General features: G+C 39.3%; 1 protein-coding gene across 23 annotated transcripts in view; it reads right to left on the bottom strand.

The window, feature by feature from the left end:
* DCAF6 (DDB1 and CUL4 associated factor 6) overlaps positions 1-20,445 on the bottom strand; it is an 83,003-nt gene that overhangs the window by 42,043 nt on the left and 20,515 nt on the right. For 13 of the 23 annotated variants that reach the window (XM_084867034.1, XM_084867023.1, XM_084867044.1 and 10 more), the window contains exons 6-10: positions 19,791-19,926; positions 16,791-17,005; positions 14,119-14,212; positions 12,805-12,924; positions 10,579-10,827 (exon numbers count right to left, since the gene is read on the bottom strand). In XM_084867034.1, the coding sequence (XP_084723160.1) occupies positions 10,579-10,827; positions 12,805-12,924; positions 14,119-14,212; positions 16,791-17,005; positions 19,791-19,926 (814 nt within the window). The remainder of the gene's footprint in view (positions 1-10,578; positions 10,828-12,804; positions 12,925-14,118; positions 14,213-16,790; positions 17,006-19,790; positions 19,927-20,445) is intronic. The other 10 variants (XM_084867041.1, XM_084867025.1, XM_084867043.1 and 7 more) reach the window with 1 other exon arrangement.

Below are 20,445 nucleotides of genomic sequence, written 5' to 3' on the forward strand. Positions count from 1 at the left end.
CTGATTATACAAGAGAGAAGGATATAAATTAAACACATGTAGCATGGAGGAATACTAAAAACAAATGACTCATATAAAAAGAAATTACCAGTCATTAAGATATAAAGTATAGACTCTTATAAACCCTAATACTTCTGTTTAACTTGATTTAGACACATATAGTTCTCTAAGAATATTTAATTAAACAGAATGAAAATGAAGTCCTCCAGATTAAAACATTTTAAAACAAACATTCCTTTCCTCACTAATTTCATTTATTTTTACAATAAAATGATAAGAAATGAAATACTAAAAAGTATCAGTTATCTCATCTAATCTACAAAGTGTTACTAATTTTATTCAAATAATGATTAAAATTCAATTAAAATGATGAAAAAGTTAGACATTTGGAAACAATTCTTGGAATGTATTAGTGGAGAGCTCTTTAAAGAGTAAAAATTCCGTATTTTTTAGCTAAAATTATTTCTTTTTATGTTAGAATTGTCATTTGGTTTGCTTTTTTAATGCTCAAATATGTGTGTATAATCTTTAATATTTTCTTAAACTTTTTCTGAAGCCTTGATCATAGATATAAAAAAAAAAGGTATACAAAATTCTGCAGATACTTACTGAATGCCTACTATATGTGAAGCACTGCTTTAGGCTCTGGAGTTAAATGAAATAGTGAACAAAATAGTCTCTATGTATGTGGAATTTATGTTCTGAGAAAAAAAGACATCACTGAACACACATGTATATAGCACACATGTATGTGTCTGCATGTCAAGTGGGATAATGCGATGATTGAGCAGGACAAGGAATGGGGACAGACAGTGGGAAGCTTGCTTTGTGTTTGGTCATGAGGAAGGGCTTCTCTCACAAGATGGTTTTTGAACAAAGACCTCAAGGAAGCACTGTGTGGAGGAAGGGCACTCCGAGGGAGGGAACAAGTGCAAATGCTCGGAGGCCAGTGCTCTGGGATGTGGGTTACCGTACAGGCAATGGAGGCAGTCTGCTGATGGCCTAGGTAACAGGAAAAAGAGAATGCCACTTATTGCAACACTGAAGAACAGAGAAGGAGCAAACAGTATTAGAAGAAAGAAAAGAACTAACATATCCAGGTAGAGAAGCTGAACAGGGACTGAATATGACAATCTAGCATTTCCCAAGTTATCTGGATGTCACTGGTGATGTGACTAGGGAGTAAGTGATGATAGAGGAGAAGTCTACAAACTGAACTTTGGGACACTCCAGTGCTTAAGAGGAGGAGTGAGAAACAGAAGCCCGCAAGGAACACAGAGAACTGAGTGAGGGACTTCTATAGGCTGAGTGACAGAATGTATTCAGTTTGGAGTAAGCCCTGACTGGTTTGGCTCAGTGGATAGAGTGTCAGGCTGTGGACTGAAGGGTCCCAGGCTCGATTCTGTTCAAAGGCATGTATCAGCGGGGGGGGGGGGGGAAGTACAGGAGACAGCTGATCAATGTTTCTCTCTCATTGATGTTTCTAACTCTCTACCCATCTCCCTTCCTCTATGTAAAAAAAAAAAAAATCAATAAAAATATATTTTTAAAAAATGTTTGGAGTAAGCAACTGTGTCAAAGCTGCTTATATAATGAAAAACATACTGAGACCTTCCCATTGGATTTTGCACTTTGGAATCACTGCTGACCTTGACTAGAGGAGTTGGAGTGAAATCACAGGGGCCAAACCTACTGGAACAGGTTCAAGACAAAGGAGAAGTAATGATACAGAATCAAGGCACATATGCTTGGAAGGTGTAGGTCAGTGGTTGACCTATGAGCCAGGAGCTCATGTATTCCCAGTCAGGACACATGCCCGATGACAGGCTCAATCTCCAGTGGGGAGCATGCAGGATCATTGATGCTTCTAGCTCTCCCTCACTCTCCCTTTCTGAAATCAATAAAAAATATATATATATTTTTAAAAAAGGCACTTACATTCCAAGTCTTGCTAATGAGGAACACAGAAATTGGGTGAATGGTTTGTGTTAGTTTGGAAGATAATCCCTGTTTGTATGCTAACGAACAATGGGAGCAGAAAGAAAGATGATTCATGAAAAGAAGTAGCAAACACAAGAAGGATACCCTGAGTCTACCAAAGGAGATGGGCTGCACTGAGGAGGAACTGGTATTGGACAGGTGCATAAAGCTTCACTCATCAGAACCAAAGGGCAGTGGGGGCATACGGGTAAGAGTCAATAGTTGTAGATTTAATGATGGGAGCACACAATTTCTTGTGACACTGGCTGCAAATTATACAAACTGCCATAACAGCCGAGACCGGTTTGGCTCAATGGATAGAGCGTCGGCTTGGGGACTGAGGGGTCCCGGGTTCGATTCCAGTCAAGGGCATGTACCTTGGTTGCGGGCATATCCCCAGTGGGGGGTGTGCAAGAGGCAGCTGATCGATGACTTTCATCGATGTTTCTAGCTCTCTATGTCTCTCCCTTCCTCTCTGTACAAAATAAATAAAATATATATATATTAAAAAAAACAAACAAACAAACTGCCACAACAGCTTTCAGCCTCTTGTACATACTGCAAACACTGGTTTATTACTTCAGGAATTCATTATGCCAGAGATACTAACCTTTCATTACCATGCCATCTGTGTATAAAGAGTTTTATTCAATTAGCCAATTGGCATCTAAGATTTCACAAGCCATTCAAGTACCATCATAGTTTCTCACTGCTAGTTCTTCCTGGAGAATTCAGCAGTACTGAGGAGGATAGTATTCATTGAGAAATGAACTGTATGCTCAATAGCATAGTGCTTTCCTTTTAGGTAGACACATATACCTTACTAGAGGCCCAATGCCTGAAATTCATGCACTGGAGGTGGAGGGTAGGGGGTCCTCAGCCCCGCCTGTGCCCTCTCACAGTCCAGGACTCCTCGGGGGACGTCCGACTGCTGACTTAGGCCCAATCCCCCTGGATCAACAGTTGGATAGCCCTCTCGCAGTCTGAGACTCCCGGCTCCTTACCACCTGCCTGCTCACTGCTCCTTTACTACTTGGCTGGCTGTTTCTTAGCGCTGCCGCTGAGGCAGGAAAGGCTCCTGCCACCACCACTGCACTTGCCAACTGTGAGCCCGGCTTCTGGCTGAGCGGTGACCCCTGTGGGAGCGCACTGACCACCAGGGGGCAGTTTCTGAGTGTCTGCCCCCTAGTGGTCAGTGAGCATCATAGTGACCAGTTATTCTGCAGTTCAGTCAATTTGCATATTAGGTTTTATTATTATATATAGGACTGTCAGCATAATAACAATACTTTTTACAATATAAAATAAAGCATCATTAAAGGCCTAAGGTTTATTTTTTTATACTTCAAAAGAAATTGCCATAAGAAGTGAGATTATATCTGTCAAATTTTGCTATGAAAACAGAAAAAATCACCAAAAAATTCACCCAATTTCATGGTTGTTCCAACCCTCTCTTTTGTACTGCCAAATGTTTTATGGGAATATAAGAGTCTCCATCCTAGAACACTAGGTGATGTAGCAAAGAAAGAGCAGTCCTAAGAACAAGCATTGGTGATTTCTAACCTAAAAAATCAAGATTTAGCCAATGCTTCCAGTGCTCTAGAAAGAAGAATTTGTTTGCCTGCTTTTAAGGCTGATTTTATGGTGGCTCTTTTCCCCATTGGGTTAAAAAAAAAATGAGCCTAGAAAAAGAAGTCAACACAAGAAAAGCAAATACTGAATAAAATTTGCAACCACACATACAAATAGTTCTGCTAGTGGGTTTGACATATTAAAGACAGGTAAAATACATACATATTATACCCTTGTAAAAATGCACGCACAGACATATATAATTTATAATACAAATAAATGCTTAGAATCAGTTTTGCTAAGATATGCCAAAATAGAAAGTGATTAAAACGAATATCTTTGGGTTGAATTAAAAAATAATAACAAACAAAAAATCCTCAACAATGTGTCAGGAAATGCTAAAGGAAAATCTGTATTTCCATCACTAAAACTACTAACTCTCTTCTTGTGTTCTTCTCAAAGATGCCAGGCTAGTCTCTTTAATGCTTTAATTCCCACTGAGACAGAAGAACAAACGCCAGCTTGGTTCTAACGTCAGGCGCTGCCTCTCCAATACACAGGGTCTTTGGTCGTGAACACTGGGCTATGTTTATACCTGACTCCATGGTGCTTTCTCTGCCTGCTCTCGATGTGTGTCTTGTTCAGGTGGTCCTTGTGCATTCTTTCTCCTAGAACTGGTCACTCCTTTACTTAAGACTTCCAAATTCCTCTAACCTCTTCTTTAGTTTCCCCAAAGTGGCTGTTAACCTAACATTTCTGCTTGTTTTCAATCTATAAATGGCCTTACCTAGTCTGAGTAGACCCTGATACCCTTTAAGAAAACTAAAATCTGGATGTATGGGCTTCAAAATGTGTGCTCTGATAATAGAGTTCTTATATCCCCAGACATTTTCCTACAGAGCTCAATTCAGCTATAATGATTCTGGATAAATCTAAATAAATGTATAAATCTGAGTAGACACAGTTGTTGGTAAATAAGCAGGAATCCACATATATTCCAAATCATATACTATCTTAACAAAATGAAATCCTCCTGGTCTAAGTGATCCATTTAATTCAAAACAGGGGCCCTTGATGTGACTCACTTCCCAAAGGGAGCCTCCCAAACTGAGTTTTGTATGTATGAGATACCCGTCCAATCCAAAACCACCTTTGCTAATCATATCCTTTGATTTAGATTAAAATGCAACTAAAGGAAAAAAGGTGTAACATGCTGGAATGATGGCTTCGTGTAACACTCCCTTATTACCATGGGAAAAAATTACAAACAACACACAAAATGAAGACATTTCTGGGCTTAATTTAGAAGTGACTAAAAGTGATGCCTGATTGGCATTACCAAGAAAAGAATAAAATATCTTATGATTGCCTTTAAATACATAAAACAGTGAAGATTTATTTTAACCTACATAGTTTCAACGCATAGTCAGACCTTTCTGGTTTTTAGATAATTATATAACCAGCCTTTTGTTAAATATTCAAGAAAAGACCACATGTAATATGAGAATCAAAATGTCTCTTTAAATTCTGGGTTATGTATATAGAGTATGGTTTCAAATGGTCTGACTACTCAAAATAAAATTCAAGTATACAAAGAGTAAAGAAGTCAAACAAAAGTATTACCAGCTGATTTCAAATTACACTTGAATGTATTTATTTTCCTAATTAATAATGGTCCACTCGGGTTCCCTAGATACCTTCTTCCTTGGTAATGAATTTGGTGTGTTCACCTCACTCATGGCTTCATTTTATTTTTTTCCTACTTATATTTCTGTTTGTCCTAATTCCATCATTTATAAAAATGATTTTAAAAGTATTTCTATAAATTACCTTAAGATATTTTTGAACAAAGTAGGAAAGAATGTAGTCTTATATGTTCTGAATAGTTGAGGGCAAACAGTAGATCCAAAAATGATGAATGACTGGATACCCATTCACAGCATCTCCCCTAGATGACATCACATGGGGGAGCCTATGGGAAACATCCAGAATGAATGGAGTGGGCTGACACTATACAGACTAACATTCTGTAGAGCTAAGTATACCATCTATCTATCTATCTATCTATCTATCTATCTATCTATCTATCTATCTATCTATCTATCTGGCTAATATACTAAGTGTCTGATAGTCCGACTGGTCACTATGACACACACTGATCACCAGGGGCAGAAACTCAACGCAGGAGCTGCCGAGCTGCAGTGATTTGGCAGCGGTGGTTCTTGGGTGACGCACCCTGAAACCAGAGAGGAGGGAGCCTGATTCCTCACGGGGCTGCGTGATTCCACCTTCAGCCGTGGGTTATGTTGTTGCTAGTTACTGCACACTTGTGTGTGCGTTCCACACCGTGTACAACAGCAACTTTGCAGAGTGCCCTCTCACATTCTGGGACTTCTCAGGGGATGATCGAGCCTGTTTCAGCCCGCTCTCCACAGGCCAGACCAAGGGACCCCACCTGCTGGAGGGACCCCACTCACTCTGCAGATGCCGGGGAGGGACTGCGGGAGATTGGCTCCAGGGTGTGTCTGGCCCATCTCACCCAGTCACGTCCCACCAGCCACCTTCTAATTAATTTCTTTTCAATGTGCACGAATCCATATACCGGGTCACTAGTATAGCTATACTAGCTTAAAGATAATCTTAACAGTACCTTTAGAAAGTAACTATATTTTTGGGGGGAGGCTTATGTAGAACAAGGCAGATAATGTCTCTCTGTTTTCATGAGAATATATTCTAGTAAGAGACAATGTTATATGTCAATCAAAATAAGCAAGAAAATTACAAAATTTTATAAGAACTTTTCAGGAAATAAACAGCTATTTATAAGGGAGAATAAAATTTTAGGGAGGGTAGGAAAAGAAGATGAATCTAGCTAGGGGAGTTATGAAAGACCTCCCTTGGGAGACATTTGAGCTGAGACCCAAGAAACAAGGGGTTGACTCTCTGATTAAGTCAGGAGAACTTCTCAGCTCAAGTACTTACTATTTTCCAACTCCAAGTTCAGAGGCTCAGAATCAGAAAGAAAGTGGCACATTTGGGAAACTGAAAGGAATCCAGGACAGCTAGAGTGCAGTGATCCTTAGGGACTGAGAAAGCGGTGTGAGATAAAGCTGGAATGGGAGGCTAAGTCAGTTCCTACAAGTCCACAAGGAGTTTGATTTTCTTCTTCTGTAGTTGTATTTCCAATTATAATTAGAAGTCTTTGAAGGTTATGTGTTGTTGTTTTTTTTTGTTTGTTTGTTTGTTTTTTAATATATTTTATTGATTTTTACAGAGAGGAAGAGAGAGACATAGAGAGTTAGAAACATCGATGAGAGAGAGTCATCAATCAGCTGCCTCTTGCACACCCCCTACTGGGGATATGCCCGCAACCAAAGTACATGCCCTTGACCGGAATTGAACCCGGGACCTTTCAGTCCCCAAGCCGACGCTCTATCCATTGAGCCAAACCGGTTTCGGCGAAGGTTATGTTTTGTGTATGTGTTTTATTTGTTTTGTTTTTGTTAATTCTCACCTGAGGGTATTTTTTCCATTGCTTTCAGAGAGAATGGAAGGGAGGGAGAGGGAGAGAGAGAGAAATATTGATGTGAGAGGGACATATCAATTGGTTGCTTCCAAAAAAGCCCTAACCGGGAGCAGGAGCAAACCTGCAACCTAGGTACCTGCCCCTGACAGGTATCAAACCTGTGACCCTTTGGTGTGCAAGCTGATTCCCTAACAACTGAACCCACAGGCCAGGGCTCTTTGAAGGGTTTTAAATAGCAAAGTTATATAATCTGAGTTAATATTTTAAAAACCTTTAAAAATACAAGGCTGCTGCCAGGAGAATAAATGAAAGGGAGCAAAACAACTGCAGGAAGAGCAATCAGAAGACAAGAAAGGTGGTGGGAGGGAAAGATATAGAAACAATGGGACTTGATAGTGGACTGGGCCTGGGACATGAGGGAAAGTGAACAATCAGGAATAAGTCATAGGCTGTTAAAACAAACAAACGGGCAGTGGTATTATACTTTACTAACATGTAAAACAACTAAGATGGAATAGGTTAGGGGTCTGGAAGCATGGGGGGCTAAATTAAGTTTTAGTCTGGACATGCTAAACTAAAGATGTTCAAAGACAGTCAGAAAGCAGTGTTCTCTAAGCCACTGTACATAGGAGTCTGGGGCTCATCCACCTGGAGGAGATATTTAAAAGGCTATGGGAACCGACACAGTCGTCCAGGGATAGATCACTGATAGAGAAGAGAAGCCGGACTACAGGGTTCTACAGAAGAAACATCAGCACTGAAAACCACCGTGAGAGTTGGTAGTCAGGGTACATAGGCAAAAGTGTATCAAAATGCCAAGAAAGTTTCCAGAAAGAAAGGAGCAGCAGACTTAAATGCAACTGTGTCAAAAGTTCGAGTAAGTACTAACAGAAGAGTAGACTTTAAATTTGGCAAAATGGAAGTCACTAGTGACTCTGACAAAGGTTTCCGTGGGAAAGGGGGCTGAAAGAAAGGCAGATTGGAATTAGTGGATAAATAAGTAGAAGATGGTAAGAAAAGAGATAATATGTATGAGTGACTATTTTGAAGACTGATTTAAAAGAAGCAAAGTTATAAGGCTGAAGGGGAATTGGAATAATTAAGAGAAGACTTTTTAAAGACAGGGGATAATAATAACAGAGCGAGGCCAAAAGGAATAATTCAGGAGAAAAGGCAATAATGATGCAGGAGAGAGAGAAAGTCCTGGAGGTTCTGGGAAGGAAGGGCAGCGTCCTTTCACAGGAGCAGACACTTCTCCCATCACAGCAATGGGAGTGCCGGAGCTGGAAGGCGGTCAGCTGGGGTGGGATGAGGGCAAAGGGGAGGGCAAAGAGCCTGAGAGAGAGGAAGGTGTAGAATGAGTAGCAGTGTTGAAGGACTACCCTGACAGTGTGGAGCACACACTGACGTGTGTGGTCATGATCTTCCTCACTATCGCTCAAGAACTCAGCTCTGTCTAAGAGAGAGTGAATAATTAGGTTCAATCAGAGAAGGAATTTTGCCAGGCAAGTTTTCACATTCTCAATGTCCCTGTCCTTCACCCCAGCAAAAGTGACAGGAAATGCAAGAGACATGAAGGAAGAGCATAAACCTTCACAGAAAGAAGTCTACACAGCAAGGCAAGAAGCACACTTCGTTTTCTCTATTTCTATGCAGGGCAGTAAGAGAAATTATGGCTCAAAAATGACACTCCCACCCACTCCATGAACAAGTCCCACCATTACAAAGCTTGGTTCTGCACTTAAGTGTCCGTAAGAGATTGGGAAACAAAGGAAGACATTAAGTCCTTATGGTTAAAATGTTGGGTTCTGAGGTAATGAAAGGCCTACTGTCAAAACAATTATAAACATAATCCTTAGATGTTACATCTAACATCAAACACTTTCCTTAATAGCAAAACTATCTTGATAACATAGAAATATTCCAATTTTCCATGGTGTAATCAAACAAAATTCTTTCAATAATCTACCAGTTAAAAATATTTCCTTACTTTTCTTTGAAAAATTTATAGGCAAACTGCCAAGTGATCACATGGTCATCACAAAGTTTTTCTAGTTCAATGATCCACATGACTAAAGTATTTAATATATTTAACATAAAAGTGATTAAGCAATTTAAACTGTAATATTAAGATGTGTTAAGTAACTATGACAAAAAAAAAAATAAACTCCACACTAAGTACTTTTCTCAGAAATAACTGTAATGAGTTGAGATGCATTGGAATGTGAACGTGACTACAATACTGAAGAATATTTCCAAGAATGTTATCACTTTAAAAATTCTTGTTTTTACCAATTTTACCTGCTTTGAAAAGCAAATTTTAACTGATTCTGTCCCTACTTCCCAAACTTTCCAAAATATTTTATTTTTCCATATGTTGGAATGCTATGTTGATTAGAGAATGAAAAACCGGATTTTATAGCTTAGCTTTATTTTACTACTATAGATAAACTGAGCATATTGTTAACAGTTACATAATTAGTTCTGGCTTCCATTCCCATAGAAACCTAAAATGAATTCATAAAAATGGGAAATATTGATTTAAAGTGCTTAATTTTAAAACATCCATATTTGGTGATCTGGCATCCAATTCAGAGAACAAGAATACAGTGACAGCTTGGCAGTTAGACTGTTAGGAAATTTTATCAGTTTCAGCTTAGGCCTGCCAGTTGTACCTCCAGGTGCTAATATTTTGGTTATATGTCAAGTAAAATGGTTCCTTAGAAAAACCCAAGGAAAAACATCTTACCAGTTATTATAATTACATATAGACAGTTAAGATGCCAAATAACTACAGACATAACTGCTAACAATTACTGTTATAAATAGTACAGGCCACAGTTTGAAGGAAAAATAAATTGAACACAAGGAGTTATAATACTGAGGAAATAGTACTTTAACAGAATTTAGAAGTTAACTTTTCCCCTAATATCAAGCATCAAAAAGGCAAGGAATAGTTTAAACAACTTTTTTTTAAGTAAATATAGAAGAAATAATTCTTCTATTAGTTAATTGTACTGTATATGTTGCTGACAACAGATCACATCAAATCACTATACAGAATTATTAAAAATGCTTCATGATTTGAGAAAAAAATAAGAAAAAATATAAATACAATAGAAACAATAATAATCAGTGCTATATTTTTACCATTACTTTAATAAAGACTTACAACCAAATAGGTTTAGAAAGATTTTGGTCTATAATGGCCTATAAAAATAATCTTTAAGAGAGTGTATTAAACTAAGTGTATTAAATTGTACCCTATTTTTATAAAACTCTCTTATGTAAATGGAAGATTCCTGCTACTTATTAAAATTCATGCAGATTTGAATTTCATGTTTTGGTTATATGTTCACATATTACGTGTCATTTAGATCATTTGCTCCAGCAGGAATAAGTCGATGTGACTTAGTATCTTTCCAAACAGTCCCTAGAGAATGATCATGATCAGAAACCATCAGACGACCCACCGCCTATTTAAAGAGTAACATCCTCACCAGACTGATGATGTGTGTGCTGTCCAGACGCCTCGGCAGATGGCCTGTGCTCACTGTCTGGAGAGGACAGCAGAGAAGTAGAAGGTGGGCTTCCTGCAGAAGACGCTGCGGAGTGGGCCATGGAGGACGTGGAAGGTTGTAGAAGCTGCTCAGCTGGAGTGTCTACTTCCATCACAGTGTCACCCGCTTCCAAAACAGAGCCTGATGGGACCGTAGGAAGAGTCGAAACATCTGACTGACTCGTTCCTCCTTCAAAAAGCACATGTTAATGCAAGTTCAAATACTAAATGCTTTCCAAAGCCAACCACTCAGAAGAGGTATGTTCAAGCACACTTGCTTACACACACACACACACCCACCCACACACACACACACACACACACACACACACACACGAACATATAATATACAGGAAAATCAAAAGCACCCACTGATAGTTTCGTCCATTTGACTAGGCTAGTCAATAGAGGTAAACATCTATCTATAGCACATTCTTATTAAAAATAATCATTCTTTTAAGCAAAATGCTCCATATGGCAGCTTCATTTAGACAAAGCTACTAGTAAATAACTTGTGAGATGCCTAGAAACACTGCCTAGTTCCTCAAATTTAAAGATGACGATTCCTTGTGGAATTTAATGAACAAAATGAATTGACCAACAAAATAAGACCCAAGGCAGGGAGGCATGGAACAGACTGACATACCTCAATATGGGGTTGGGGAGATGAGAAGAGATAAACTGAAGAATTTATATACTTATACGCATAAAACATGGATATGGGCAGTAGGATAGTAAAGATCTGAAGGAGAAAGTAGGGGCTGGAAGGAAGGGGGGAAGGGAGAAAATAGGAGATATCTGTAATACTGTCAACAATAAAAGTATATTATAAATAAGTAAATAAATAAGGTGATGATTCCGATACAATAGTTGGATAATAGAATAATGGATTTATACTGAGATACTTCCACTCTATAACATCATGTCCTTGGTAAAATATTTAAGATATTTAATAAAAAATTTTATTAGCAAAAAAAAAATTTATTAGCAAGAATAAAACAACAAATAGGCCAGAATAGGATTAAGTTCTTTATTTTTCCTTCAAACTGTCACCTGTACTTAATATTTCACTAGCCGTGTTTTAACCACTAAACTAACATGATAAAGGCATGATTTTAAAAGGCTTAAGTCTCCATTATGTGCTATGTTAGGCTTCCTGCTATCTGCAAAGGATAATGAATACTCAATAAATATTAAAAAATTTTCCTTCAAATCTAGATTTTATTAAAAATGGAGTGGACAAACCAAGTTCATGCTTTGCAAGATACAACTACCACAGAATGTTGTTTTTTCTAATTACCATGATTTAAATATTTCTTAAATTTAAGCACAAATTTAGTAACTCTTTAGCAAATCCACAGTCCAATGAATTTTTTTAAAATGTATTTTTATTGATTTCAGAGAGGAAGGAAATGGAAGAGAAAATTAGAAACATTAATAAGAGAGAATCATTGATTGGGTGCTTCCTGCACACCCACTACTGGGGATCAAGCCCACAACCCAGGCATGTGCCCTTGACCAAAAGTGAATCTGGAACCCTTCAGTCCATGGGTCCATGCTCTATTCATTGAGCCAAACCAGCTAGGGCCCAAGGAATTTTTTTAAAAGTTAATTGATCTGCATGATTTAATAAAATCCACTTACAGATAAAATTCAATACAAATCTTTAATTTGGGGATTTAAAATGTTTAGGAGTTAACTTTTATATACCCACTTTTGAGAGAGATAAGTAACTTGACAAAGACCACAAAGCTGGAAAGTAGTGAACAAAGGTATGAAAACTGGTCAGCTAACACCAAAAAAGTAATTAATAACCAATATATATGTAACCAAAAGTAGAAACTATTCAATTATATAAAACATATTTATTTACAGAGTTTTATATATTTCTATTCTAATAATAAAAAATAAAAATAAAAAGGTCTTAAATGGGGACTATCAGCTGCTCTTACTTTTTTTTGAGAAAAGCAAAAAATAAGGGCTAGAACTAGTGGAACCTGAAGGGACCAGTTGTACCTAATGCCCTCTCCCTCCCCTGCTTCACACAACAGTAAGAACCTTGTGTTGTTGTAGATCTAAAATTTGGTGGAAATCAGATGGCAAAAATAAACCCCACTCTGTAGTTTTTACCAGCTTTCTGATGACTGTAATTAATAAGAGCTCTTACCTGTGGGTCGAGATCTTCCTCGTCCTCTATTACTTTGTGCAACCTCACTTGCTTCTTCAAACCACCTTGATAGCATGTCAGACATTCTCTGCATCAATGACACATTGGGACTTTGCTCTCCTATGAAAACACAGGTCATATCAGTGAATTAGTAATAAGTCAGCACCTTTCATTAATGCAAAAACCCAGATTTCAGGGCCTTAAAAATGAACATAACTTAAAAAAATCAAATTGCCCAAATAATTCTATGAATGTACACAGATCCACAAGAGCCACATCACATTTCACAGTACAAGTTTAAATAAGTGGCTCTCCATGTGTATTTGAGTTTCTCAAGAATAGGACTGAGCTTCTACATCTTTGCCTAGTCTTAGGGTCTCCCCTCCCCTACCCAACCCACCTCTTTAGTTCCAAGAGTGCACAGCTAGGAAGGGCTTGTGCATTGTACACTGTTCAGATTAAAAGAAAAGTTTGCCCTCTCACTTAAATTTTCTTAAACTGAATTTGTTTTCACATTTACTGTAAGCAAATTCCACATACTTGAAATTAACTGAAACTAGAGGTGTTTCGTCTCTTCCCTCCCTGCTTTTCCTCCTTCAAATACACAAGTTTTCTTGAGCATTTTAAAATTAAGTATGACATCAACACTGACAATTCATTTCTATTCTACAATCATATAATTAAAAATGAAAATCATTTGTTCTTCAATTTTCTGTGAAAATAGAATTTATTGTATACTTCATTGCCTTTATATTATATAGCTATTTAGATATTATAAAATAATACAAAAGATAATATACTGGGAAATATGCCTTTGATCTTGAAAGATTTCAGAAGTCATTAGAGTAACATTTTCGCTAAAGACCCACTTATTAAAATTAATTACATTTTAAAATGCCATCTTAAAGCTTCTGAGGTAGTTTCTCACACTTGTCAAAGGCATCTGAGAGAAGGGTAAAACAATGTATGTGCTATTATAAAACACTCTGGTTGGAAACTGAGGGTTCTCATTCCATTTATATCTGAGAGAACGGCAAAAATTAAGAAGTTTGATGACACCTGATGTTTTATGAGGCACGAGCATTTTTACACTTTCAGTAGGAATGTAAAGGAGCGCTCTTTGGGCACTAATCCAGTGGCCCCGCCATCCCATTTGTGGAAATTTAGCTGAGACCCACTTGCACGGGTGTGCTAAGAGACGTACCAGAACGCTTGCTGCAACATCACTTCTAACAGTGAAAACAATGGAAACTGGTGAAATGCTCATTTTAAAATACCATAGAAAAAGAAAAAAGCTGACCAAAGTATAGTTACCATCTCGCTCTCGTTCACTCTCCGGCCTGGCTCGGGGTCCCGTATCTGACCAGTCACCACGAAGCCTCAAGCGCTTCACAGGAGGCTGCCGTAACTAAAAGGTGAGAAGGACACTTGTTTGCTCACCTCTAAAGCACACTTCCAATCTAATAGCTTCTCTCCCTCCCCCTACTTCTGTACTGAGGACGCACGTAGACTGAAGAGAGAGAGACACAAAGGAAATATTGTAGAGGAAGCCAAGGGCCCTCTACAATATACACTTCTCTGCTCTAGCACATCTGCTCACTCGGGCAGCTAAGGAGGCCTCTTTAGCTGCCCGAGTGAGCAGATGTGCTAGAGCAGAGAAGCAGAGAGAGCAGGGGAGTATGAGAACAGATGATACAGGTCTTTTTAAATTTTTTTTACTTGATTTTTTATTAAGGTATTATATGTGTACATATCTTTCCATTGTCTCCCCCCCCCCCCCCCCCAATACATGCCCTTGAAACTACTTGAAACTACACTACTAAAGACCTCAGTCTGGCTCTAAAAGAAGTGGGAGCCCCTTGAAGAGCTGATCAGAAGAGCAGCATGACCTGATGAGAAGATTATGGGAAGTGTGGCAGGGGAACTGGTTAGAAACTCCATAACAACAGAGGAGAGAGATGCTGACAACTTGCACTAAGTAGCAGTGGTAGCCAGGGTGGTGAGTAGTGCTACAGATTTGGGATGTATATGTTAAAGAAAAACTATGGGGACTAGGAAAAAATGAGAGATTGTATTCAATGCAGAAGTTCAATGATGAAGTGAGGCAGGCATCACCCCAATAAATTCAGTTTAAAAATTAGAGGAAAAGGAAAAGAGAGAAAAGACAATAAAAACAAATAATAATAATAAAGGAAAATGAGAAATGAGAAACAACTGAAAACAAAAGAATCCTATCTAATAAAAGAGTAATATGCAGATTGACCATCACTCCAACACACAAGATGGCTGCCCCCATGTGGTCATAGATCCTGCCCCCTGTGGACACAAGATGGCCACCACAAGATGGCCTGTAAGAGAGGGCAGTTGTGGGTGATCAGGCCAGCAGGGGAAGACAGCTGGGAGGCACCAGGCCTGCAAGGGAGGGCAGTTGGAGGTGATCAACCCTGCAGGGGAGGGCAGTTAGGGGTGATAAGGCTGGCAGAGGAGGAAAGTTGGGGGCAAACAGGCTGGCAGGGGAGTAATTATACATCAATCAGGCTGGCATGGGAGTAGTTAGGGGGTGATCAGGCTGGCAGGCAGAAGCAGTTAGGGGCAATCAGGAAGGCAGGCAGGTGAGCAGTTGGGAGCCAACAGTCCTGGACTGTGAGAAGGGTGTCCGACCACCCGTTTAGGCCCGATTCCACTGGGGTCGGACATACCTTGAGGGGTTCCAGATTGGAGAGGGTGCAGGCTGGGCTGAGGTACACTCCCCCCTTCACCTGTGCATGAATTTCATGCACCGGGCCTCTAGTATATATATAAAAGTGCACTGACCACCAGCAGCAGACACTCAATGCAGGAGCTGCCCCCTGGTGGTCAGTGCGCTCCCACAGGGGAGCACCGCTCAGCCAGAAGCTGGGCTCACAGCTGGCAAGGGCAGTGGTGGTGGCAGGAGCCTCTCCCACCTCCATGGCAGTGCTAAGGACCCCTTGGGGGATGTCTGACTGCCGGCTTAGGCCAACTCCCTGCAGGCCTAAGCCAGCAGGCAGACAATCCCCAGGAGGTCCCAGATGGCAAGAGGGCACAGGCCGGGCTGAGGGACACCCCCTCCCCCAGTGCATGAATGTTGTTTACCGGGACTCTAAGTAGGTTATAAGTGTGAAAGAGAGGCAAGGCAGTCTTTGGAACAGAAGAACTGCTTGCCACATATGAATAGTAAATGGTAAAAGGTAAAATTCCAATTAGTGTGTGAACATAAATATTTAGTCTCCTGGAAATCTGTACATCACATTTTTTTATTTTAACTACCTTTTCTGTAACTGTTAGACTTTTGGTTATTTCTTGCTGCTATTGTGCAACCTCATAGTTAGCAAAGCATTTTGTTATTAAATATTTTCTCTTTAAAAATATTTTATAATTCTTCTCTGTAGAGCAGTGGTTCTCAACCTTTTTAATGTCGCGACCTTTTAATACAATTCCTCATGTTGTGGTAACACCCAATCATAAAATTATTTTCGTGGCTACTTCATACCTGTAATTTTGCTACTGTTATGAATCATAATGTAAATATTTGTGTTTTCTGATGGCCTTAGGCTCTACAGCAGCGATTCTCAACCAGTGGGTCACGACAGCAGCAGTTCTTGTTGAGAACCACTAGCAGGGTCACCTAAGACCATCGGAAAATACAGATATTTACATTACGATTCATTAACAGTAGCAAAATTACAGTTGTGAAGTAGCAATGAAAATAATTTTATGGCTGGGGGTCACCACAACATGAGGAACTATATTAAAGGGTCACAGCATTAAAAAGATTGAGAACCACTGCTGCAGAGCCTTTCCTAAATTATTAGCTTCTGTTCTTTCATCTATGTTTTGTGTCTTTGTTTCCTAGACTATAAGTGCCTTGAAAATTGGCTCTATTTTTTAAAACCCTTCAGGCTCCAGAAGTCACTGAATTAGTATTTTCTGAGTAAAATAAAGAAGATGGTTTTGAGTAAACTTACCTCTTCCCTTCTCTCTTCTGCAGAAGGAGTTCGAAGTTCTCGTGCGGTGTCATCTTTGGGGTCAAAAAGGTAGATATAATCTGAAGAGTAGCTAACGAGAATCTCCTGACCGTCTTCACTGTAGCACAGAGATGTCACCCTGCAGGACTTGTTGTTAAGATGAGAAGGGAGAAAACGGGCAACCATTCCAGCAGTCCCCCGGCCTGCATAATTCCCTAGAATAAGAAAACAGGAAGGTGTTTAAATTTCATGTTTTTGAAGAAAAACATTTTAAAAGTCTTAATCTGCACAAGGAGATACATGATTTAATGTAGCAACAGAAATCAAAGGTATCATTCTATTTCTAGAAGAAGAGGCTCTTTTTTCAATAACCAAATTTTATAACAAAATGAAAAAGAATACAATACAAAGGAAACGTACCTTTAAAATAATTCAGAATCATCTGGAATGCCAGATTACGTATTTTATTGGAAATATGATTTAACCAATTAAATAATTTATGATTATAGTCACACTAAATCATCTTCTAAAAAATTCTCCCCAAATTAATATACTTTTTGTAATATAAACTAGAGGCTCGGTGCATGAAAATTCATGCCCTGGAGGGGGGGATCCCTCAGTCCAGCCTGCCCCCTCTCACAGTCTGGGAGCCCTTAGGGGCGGGAGACAATCTGGTGATCAGGGGAAGGTGACGCCTCATCACACCTCTGCTGCTGACACTGCCAGCAGTGCAAGCCTCAGCCGGCCCTGGTTACCTGAGCCTTGGGAAGCCCTGGGCAGCTGGGCAGCCACCATCCAAGACTTGCCTGCATTACAGGCCAGCCCTGGGTGGCTGGGCAGCTGACATCTGAGGCTTGCCTGTGCCTCGGGCAGGCCCTGGGTGGATCGGGAGCTGAGAGGACTGGGGGACTTCGGAGGCAGGGCTGAGGGGGCTGGGCGCTGCCATCTTTGCGGGTATGGAAGTCAATTAGCATATTTCTTCCCTACTGACTGTGGGCATCGCCATTTTTAAGGGAAGGAGAGTCAATTAGCATATTCCCTCCTTATTATTTGTGGGCGCCGCCATCTTTGCAATGGTGTGAGGATCAATTATCATATCCCCTCTTTATTAGATAGGATAGGAAAGCTTATATTTATTAGTATACTAGATAAAAAAGTGCAGTATCCTTTTAAACTGATTTACCTTCTACTTCATGTTTTTTAAAAATTTGACTGCAGTGAAATTTTTCCTTCTAAGACTACAGAGTGGCAATACTATGCCAGTTTTAATTCTTTGTAGTAGTCATTAATACAATGCAATATGACAGAGAGGGTAAATGAGCACTTTGTCTCCTGGAGGACTCAGGAATGCTCAATTCTAAGAATCTAAATTATACACCAAGTTGTACAATTCTGCACAATGAGGTCTTACACCTGGGTCTCATCTGTTGAGAAACAATGTCACCTGGGTCCCATCTGTTGAGAAACAATAATGAAGCCTGTAATTCTGTATTTAATACTATTTCCCTAAATGGGCATATTCAAATAGACAAGACTCCTCAATCAGTTGAGAAAAAAATAATTTCCTCTCGCCTTCCCATTTCAATAACCATTTTTAATGACATAAATTGACAATGAGATTGACACTGCGTTCATTTCTGGCCAAGTCCACTTTTATTTTTAGCAATATAATTTATGTGAATATATATTTGATATTTGGGTATGTGAGTGTTTAAGTATTCCTGGCTTTCTTTCCTGAGGAAATACTAATGGAGGCTGGCTTTGAATTGGGAATTTCATAAGTGGTTTGATCCCATAATGGATGAGGAGTTGAAGGCAGATTCAAGTTCAGTGCTGTAGCATCACTGATAACAGCACTTCAAATCTGCTAAGCAGGCAGAAACATAAGCTGTACATTAATGCACAAGTTACTGTTCTTTCCTCTCCACCATCTTACCGTTATCCTCTGAATTTAAAAAATGGCAAAGAGAAATTAGGAAAAACAAGTGTTGTGTGTTGAATAGTGTCCCCACTCCACACACACACAAATTCATGTCCACTAGAACCTCAGAATATGACCCTATTTGGTACAATGAGGTCATACTGGCTTAGGATCCTAAGCCCAGTATGACTGATGTTCTCAGTAAAGAGAAATACAAAGACATACCCAGGGCAGAAGGCAGGTAAATATGGAAACAGAGATTGAAGCAATGCACTTAAAAGCCAAGGAATGTTAAGGATTGCCAGTGGCAACTACAAGGAAGCAAGGAGAGCCCTGCCTGGGGAGCTCAGCTGGTTAGAGAATCGCCCCCATACGCCAAAGTTGCAGGTTCAATCCCTGTCAGGGCACATACAGGAATCAACAAATGAATGCATAAATGAGGGAACAAATCAACCTTCCTTTCCTTCTTCCTCCCTTCTTCCTCCCACCCCCTTCCCTCTTTCTCTCTAAAATCAATTTTAAAACTTTAAAATAAAAGCAAGAAGAGAAGCATGTAATAGATTTTCTCTGAGAACCTCCATATTAAAACGACCCTGCAAAATCCTTACTTTAGCCTCTGAATTATGAGACAATAAATTTATTATTTTAAGCCACCTAGTATACAGCCCTAGGAAATTAATATAGTTGGCTCTTGTTATTTGCAGGTTTCAAACCTACAGATTCAACCACCCCTGAAGGAAAACAGTACTTTCCACCAGTGGAGGGCTGAACATATGCACTTTTCTAAGCCATTTTATAAAGGACTTGGACATCTGGGGAGTTGGGTACCCCAGGGCTCCTGGAACCATCCCTGGAGATAGTAAAGGACAACTATACATCAAGCGCTACAACTTTTTAAAGAGAAAAACTGCAAAAGTACCACCCCAACAGAATCATAAAAACTTAGTGAAAGGCTGTTTTTATAATACATATTATTTAAACACATTCTACATACTAAATTGTAATAAAAATTTTTAAGTGTCATATTTATTTTCTGAACTGACAGAATCTTGTATCTGCATTAATATATATCTTTGTACCTGTAGCTCTTGTGCCCAGCATTCTCCGGTCATATATTCGAACTGAGCTATCAGAACAACCCACAGCAAGATAATATGGTATTGGCGGGCAAATCGCTACAGAAGTAGCAGCACGTCGGCAGTTAATTAGAATATCCTACAAAAGACAAAAATAGCAGCAGTTACATAGAGCTTACAGTAGAGGTGATACTACCCTGTTTCTCCGAAAATAAGACAGTGTCTTATATTAATTTTTGCTCCCAAAGATGCGCTAGGTCTTATTTTCAGGGGATGTCTTATTTTTCCATGAAGAATACGGTACACATTTATTGTTAAATGAAAATAAAGAAAATGTATTACCTGTATACGGTATGGTAGTACGGTAGTTGTCAACACAAACCAGACAAACTGTGAATCCTACAGTATCAAGAATTTACTCATTTATTTAATGACAATCATGTCATCATCTTCTGGAACATCATCATAACAATCCAATTCCTGAATTTCCTGGTGAATTTCCTGTAACTCCATTTCTTTCAGAATCAGTGGACCAAAACTCTCATGTTTAGCAATAGCATTCTGAGACAGAGCCTAGGGGGGGCCTTATTTTGGGGGATACCATATATTTCACTCAGAAGGAAACCTGTAAGTAGGTCTTATGTTCAGAGGATGTTTT

The sequence above is a fragment of the Pipistrellus hanaki genome (assembly GCF_964339955.1).
Source record: "Pipistrellus hanaki genome assembly, chromosome: 18".
NCBI lineage: Eukaryota > Metazoa > Chordata > Mammalia > Chiroptera > Vespertilionidae > Pipistrellus > Pipistrellus hanaki.